General features: G+C 29.5%; 1 protein-coding gene across 2 annotated transcripts; it reads right to left on the reverse strand.

Annotated features, from left to right (window-relative positions):
• Window positions 1-608: 608 nt before the first annotated feature.
• Window positions 609-2,829, reverse strand: LOC114395715 (two-component response regulator ARR18-like). Of its 2 annotated transcripts, none has more exons than XM_028357556.1 (5): window positions 2,170-2,829; window positions 1,918-1,994; window positions 1,772-1,805; window positions 1,560-1,641; window positions 609-1,467 (listed from the first exon to the last, which is right to left on the reverse strand). In XM_028357556.1, the coding sequence occupies exons 1-5, from the start codon at window positions 2,438-2,440 to the stop codon at window positions 849-851; spliced, it is 1,083 nt and encodes a 360-aa protein (XP_028213357.1). In that variant the 5' UTR covers window positions 2,441-2,829; the 3' UTR covers window positions 609-848. The 2 variants fall into 2 exon arrangements, with proteins under 2 accessions (XP_028213357.1, XP_028213356.1); XM_028357555.1 differs by having other exon boundaries at window positions 1,560-1,668.
• Window positions 2,830-7,576: the final 4,747 nt, after the last annotated feature.

Here is a 7,576-nt window from a genome sequence, read left to right on the forward strand (position 1 = left end):
AAAACTTCCATTTACTCTTAATTGTGAACCCTACATTTTATCGTATATAAATATTGAAAACTTTTATGATCAAGTTTTCCTAAAACAATTATATTGTCTCCCTCCTTTATCCATGAGTTTCAATTAAACAAATTCAATTATGACATTTCTTCTTTGTTTCCTCACAATTTATTCAAAGCAAACATTTATTCTTTTCAGTAATTTCTATTACTGATATATTCAAATTAATAAAATAATTTGACTTCCAGAAAAACAATATATAAGAAAAATTAAAACTTGGTTACTACTGGATCATCATTTTTTTCTTTTTTTTAAAAAAATTGATTACACAAAAAGCCCAATTATCTATATAAATTTTAGAATGGAACACATGTAGGATCCAACTATTTGAAATTAACGTCGACAGTTCTAATTTCATCTCAATTGACCAATTAATCTTAAAACTTAAGCTATTAAGTTAACACTAAAGGTTGTTAACTAATAAACAAGCTTCACAGTATGACAATCACACAGAAATTGTTTTTATAAGAAAAAAAAAATATCTTGAACCCATTATTGATCTAGGAGGTGCACAAATTAAAGCGGCTTTTTCTTGTATGAGTATTTAGTTGTCTGAACTTTCTCTTTTAGCATTTCTGTGACAGAAGTGTAGAACTACTAACACTGGTGTCGAGATAATGATTCTTAGCAACTAGCTAGTGCCACTATTTAATAGTAGACAAACTGTTATTCACTGTTCATATAGAGACAAGAAGAAAATATATTTGTGTCAGTTAAATGTAATAATTGGTTACAATATGCATAATTTCTGACAGGTACCTCAGGATCTCACTTAGAGTTTGTCTCATTCATATAGTTAGATCCAGAGCACTGGCTCTAATAATTTCCCCTTGCTCCTTAGAGTGATCTTGTGAGTTTTTCAACCTGTTGCTGCTAAAGGAGGAGGATTGTGAACACAAAGAAAGTGATAGATTGCTATCAACAACTTCATGGTCCACCATGCTTCCTTGGTTCTCAGCATTGACCCTTGAATTTAACTTAAGTGACAGATTCAAATCAAGGTCAATATCTGAAGCCTTTCTTTTCAAGGTCTTCAGTTCCACCTCATTTGTTGCAAACTTATTATTAGGCATGAGCTCTTGTGCACCTGGTTGCAGCTGAGTTGATTGATGTAGATCAACCTGGCTCATTTTGATTTGTGTGCATGAGGATTCATTACCACCAAATGAGAAGAACTTATGTTTTGGTTCTTGGACTTTGCTTGTTGATGGTTCATTGAAACTAGAAGAAGAATCAGCTTGGAACATGTTACGAGTCCAATTGATGTTACTATTGGTCCCATGGATTCTCTCAGTTAATCTGCTGCCACAAAATTCAGCTCCAGATTCATCTAATGAACTTCTATTCATGAAAGGCCTGTGCACCATGTTTTCATAGATAGCGAGAGAAGCATCCCCATATCCATATCTGAAAAAAGAAGAAATAATTTTATTCAGTTGTGCAATTCAAAATGCATGTTTGAAAGAATTTGAAGTGAAATTTAGTAGTAGTTTGTGTGCCTGTATGATGAACTTTGGCTTGGATTATAGCCTTGAAGCATGGGAAGTTGGCTAAGATTGTAAACATTTCTGTCTCCAGTTTCTACAAGAAACCTAGGATCAGCCAATACTGTCATATATAATTCAAATATTCATTAGGGACTTTAAACCATAAAAAACCCTAATCACACCTACTATAGTAGCATTATACAAAAAAGGAAACCTTATTGTACCTTGATTTGTGTCTACCTTCTTGCTCCTGTACATCTGGCAAAAGAAACATGGGAAAAGAAAAGAATTTAACCAAATTGGTAAACAAATTAAAAAAACAAAAAATCTATTTAAAGAAAAGCTTCGTAGAAATTATTCCATGGTTTACCTGTAGATGGCTCTTGACATGAGCAATACTTAAACCTTTGATATTCATCAACTGAAGAACTAACTTTGGGGTTGCTCCTACGCCCAATTGAAAAGCAATACTTATTCAGAAAAATTAATAAATTATAACACAATTCAAATTAATTGTTAAATTAATTAACCTAGCAAGAATTAATGATAAAATTCCTCGAGAATATTGAAATCTAGCAAGAAATTAAGTCACAAACAAGCTATGTATGTGTGTGGAACTCACTCTCTTGTCCTCCAAGTCTTTGAACAGCATGAACAAAGCGAAGATGAAGATCAGGTGTCCAACGTAGCCTTGGCATCTTGGATCTAACATAGGGCCTCACTGTTGTCTTCTTCTCGTTCTCTTCCACAGTGCTGTTGCTTGAGCTTCCTCCATTATTGTTGTTTTGCTTGCTTTCATCTTCATAGCCCTCACTTTCTTCACAATCTTCTTCGTTAGAAGGGCTTGTCTTTGAACATTCCGATGAGCCATGTCTCTCTTCTTCCATCCTCATAATCCTTCCAAACTTGCCTTTGAAACTGGATTTTAAGATTACAACTTGAAGCAGCAGGAAGAGAAAAGAAACAGTTTCTTTCCTCTATGACTCTATATGTTAATTATTGGTGGAATTAAACCACCAAATATTCACAAAATTGAATAGTTTTTCTTGCAACTCCTACTATTGTTCTTCCTCCTCTATGCTTGGAACAAAAAACCCTTGATCTTAGCAACACCATATGATATATGGCTACATAAATCGATGACAAGCCGTATATACATATCTGATACCCAGATAGTGAAAGTACTCTAAATCGTAGATTGATCTTTACACAGAACTTATAAGTTAGAATAGCTTCTCTCTCTCTCCCTCTCTCTCTCTCTGAAATGAGTAAACGAATAATTTGGTGCTCATATCGTAAGCATGTTGGTGTATTTAATTTATGCATGGACATCAAGGAATGGAAGGAATATACTTTATTATTTCATGTGAGGCCAATTTTTATCGTTCCAACTTGGACAAAAAAATTTCTTTTTTCTTTTTATGTGATAATAAAGTAGTTCATACGAATATATTAAGGCCAGTCATAGTAATTGTTTAGTATTACGTTAGTAGAACCGCACATATAGCATACAATAGGCAAAAATAAAAAATGTTTCCCAAGAAATTTGAAACACGAGGCTGATTCTTCTCATGATAAGAATACTACTAGTAGTGATACTAAATAATTAGTAAAGAACAATAATATCAAGTCGGTCTCAGGGTTTCACTCCCCAAAATTCCGAGGCCACGTACATATGAAGTTAAACCATGGTCTTCATCCACTTTTTAGTCCTTCATCTATGGACTCTAAGGTGTTAGATTTCAGTTTAGAGGAAAATAAAATACCAAATTGATAATATACGAAGAATTATTCAATTTTTTAATAGAGCGTATAATTACATTAAAAAATAATGCACTTATATAAAATACTATTTTTTTAAATATTCTTATTAATGTTTTGTCGTCCTATGTCCTAAGTAGTCAAAGTTGACTCTAACCGAGCACAGGTTTGACTTTGATTGAGGTGTGACATTCATTTTATGGGAGATGATCACGCTCTAAATTATGACTCGTAACTGCAATTACAGTTATAACAAAAAAATTTGTTTCCGACTTATCGTAACATTGGACCATAATTGTTATTGTATTTGTCTGTAATTTCCCGTCACAATGCCAAGTATTGTGATGAAACCTCAACTTGATTTAGAACCATGACAATGACTCTCTCTCCTGGAATAGTTGAGTTACAGTGGAAAGTGTAGGTGCACTACCTTCAACTGCAATGGTACTCAATGTTCAAGTTAGTAGTGATTTTGGCATAGTAACTATGTATGTTAATAAATATGTATCTGATATTGTTAACGCAGATTATATTTATAGGATGTCTAATACAAGTTAGAGCACTTGGCATGGTGTCCAAGATCTCTTAACGTTAACCTATTATTCTAGAATAGAACACTAAAAAATTATTTTAAGGAGGTTTAAGTTTTCCTGTACGTAAATTTATTATAGTGGTCTTGTTCCTCGTTTGTTCGAATTAATGTTAATTTCGGTCTACACTTAGCAGTTTAGGTTAATTCTCTTCTTAGACCCCAAGTAGCACGTTAGATGGATTGGCCTCGAGCCTAATCTAGAACTTATTATTAATAACAGATTCAAATACTTCGTCAAAACATAAACAATAATGCTTCACATTGCTTATAGACTTATAGTAGGATGATATCCAGGTGCTTAAAAAAATGTATAGCATAGTCGAGGTGAGTAGACTCAAGAAAAGGGCTATGAACTGTAATTGTTTGTATATAAAAATAAAAAATTTGTTATTAAATTAGAACATGGTGGGGAATGTGATAATGCCATTTCCCACCCTAATTTTATGGGCACCATAGAAAATCCTAAGTAACAATATACATGATTAAGTTGACAAGAAAGAAAAAAATGGGGAAATAATCATTTTAGGCGCATATGTCAAAAGAAAGAAAAGTACAATTTATGAATAGGATGAATTGTTTATTTCTATAAGAGGATGAATTGGTGATTTATAGAAAATTCTGAATATAAAAAATATTTTATTAATCAATTTTTTATTCAAAATTATTTGTTTATTTTATTTTTATTATTTCATACAAAAATGATATATGACATTGTTTTAAGAATTTAATATTGATACATTAATAATGTAAAATAATTTCATATTATTATTTAATTATAATTCATAGTTGATAGAATTCATAGTTGATAGAACGTTAATTTTATAAGAATTAACAAATTTATTATAAATAATAATTTATAATTAAATAACCATATAAAATTATTTATTTTACATTATAAACATGTTTCAAGCATCTTCATTGTAAATGCTTACCTGAGTTGTGAATATAAGATACATACATATTATTATGATAATAAATCACGTTATACCTTATATACTAGCACATTATTTATATTAAATAAAATCATTGTCAATCACTTGATTAATTATAATAATTCAGTCTCTCATGATTCTCATTACACTTAAGCTATTTACACGGATGATAATTAACTATATGAGTCATTATTTTCATGAGAATTTAGAATATTGAAGGTGGGTACCACGTAATACAATATTATTAATGTAAATATGAATTACCAGCCACATATGAATGCCAGTAAGAAATGTATGAATAGAGACAGCAGTGAGTAAGAGAAGGTGGCGGTTTTCAATATTTCATTGATGCGTGTGTGAGAGACTGTGAAAATGTGATGCTGTGCTGTCTCTGATGCAGACCCAAACCTCTCAAAAAGATAATATGAAATATATGCCTTTTCGTCGGGAATCACGGGGCTTGTTCCTCCTTACATTATTTGCTAAACTCTGTTTTCTTTCCATATTTTAATTTCGTTTTTCATATTATTTCACTTTTGTTTTCTTTTGATTTTTCAATGAGGTGAGGCAGGGATATCATTGCTCATTATTTTGGTATAAAAAATATTGATTCATCACTGGATTTTACTAGTAAACATTGAAAAACAATCTCAAATTCATCTTGGACATATTTAATTACAACAACGTGAGTTTCTTTTCTTTGGATTTTCTTTTCAAAGTCTATAAATAAAGTCATTATTTTGAATTTTATAAAATTTAAATTACTCATTAATTATTTTGGTTGAGTAATATTGTCAAGGAACTGTTGCCTCTCTCTCCAGCTAGCTAACATTACCATTCTCTCATTCCTCTTTGGTCGAAAAAGAGAATACATTTTGGTTGGTAATTAAAGGAACCTTTTTCATTCCTCACTCGTGCGTAACCGTGTGGGCATCTATGCATGCATGGATCGTGCATGACTCAGATCAACAAAGGTGTGGCAAAGGAAGTCTTTTTTTATTTTTTTTTTATTTTCTATCAATCACGGGGTTCTTGATAATGGTAGGTTTTGCAACCCCAACGTATGTCAACTTTATTATCGTGCAATATTGCAGCAATATGGGAGTCTAGTAGTCTACCCATTAATTCCGATACCCAACAGAAATGACGTACAGATATGAAAATTGTTAAAATAGTACTCACACCTCATTTTTAATTGAAGGATGTTAGCAATCTATACATAAAATTTAGGACAGAAAAATCAATAGATTTTTAGTGTAATTAATTCTTATTAAGGATACTATAGTTATTTAAGGTGTAATTTTAAAAAAAAATTATATATGTTGTGTAAAGTTTGGGGGTAAAAAGTATTATATAATTTTTTTAAAAAATTAGAAGGATTACTAATGTATTTGATTGAGATGATAGAAATAGAGAAGATAAAGATAGATTTAAATTAAAATAGAATATAAGATAATGACAGATCTAAGATCTTGAATCAATGGAAAAATTTTTCTTAAAAAAATAATATTTATCATATATACGAAGATAAAGACATGAATAAAGATATAAAATGAACAGAAACAATATCATATAATTGGATTTAAATACAAAGATAAGAGGTATAAAATACAAAGTTTTAAAATAAATATTAATCATTTCTTTTAAAAAAAATATATGCATTTACTTACTTTATCATGTGAAAGGTTAAGGGTTCAGACACATAAAATTAGGAAAGTAAAATATAATTTTAAAATTAATATTAGTGATTTTATTAAAATGAAGGAGTGCATTTAACCACCTTCACTTTCAAATAAGTTCGTCACTTCTGTAAGAGATATGAATCCCACATGAAATGCACATTATTCTTTCTCTATTTCTCTATTTCTCCCCCTCTCCCTAAACCTAAATAATCTTGAAAGTAATATATTTGTAAAGACTAAAATGAGAAATTTGTATATTTATAGTAACTAAAATAAAATAAAAATATTGTACATTTATAAGGACTAAAATAAAAAATTACATATTTATTATATATAAAGAGAAAAACTTATATATCAGTCTTTGTTAATTATGAATTAGTTTTCTTGAGTTTAAAAAATATAATATTATTGTAAAAAAAATTTAAAAATATTATTTAAAATTTATAAAATAATTAGAATTCTTAATTTGTATTTTAATTAATATTCACAACTATTAAAGAATATACAACAAGTAAGTTTATAGTAAAATTGTTCATGTTAGTTTAATGTTCAATTGATTTATAAATCCCTGAAAATTTTGATAATTAATTAATATTTATTTTTAATTGGATCCTTTTGTTACAAAAAATTCATGACGGAGACATCTTTGAAAACAAATACAAAATTGAAAAAAAAAGTAATTAGGAACATAACTACAAATTTTCAAATATATAATTCATCAGGATCTTGCAAACTATTAATTCTCAAATTCTCTCCATGCTTTCATAGGAATCTTCTTAAGCCTATGTACGATGCTTTCGAATTCAATATTGTCATTTTTGCAAGTTTGCATCAAGTATTTTCACAATATCTCCAAGACGATATTCTCATATTTTCAGGTTAGTATTCTCATTTTTGTAGATTTTGAACTTACTATTCTCAACTTCTGCTTGTTCTTTAACCAAAAATTTTAACCTTACAGGTCCACTTAATTTAAGTATTTTTTCACAAGTATAATAAAATTTCATCGTAAAACAACATTGCTATAAAATCACACAAACTTAAAAAAAACAAACACCACAA

This window comes from Glycine soja, chromosome 18, assembly GCF_004193775.1.
Source record: "Glycine soja cultivar W05 chromosome 18, ASM419377v2, whole genome shotgun sequence".
Lineage (NCBI taxonomy): Eukaryota > Viridiplantae > Streptophyta > Magnoliopsida > Fabales > Fabaceae > Glycine > Glycine soja.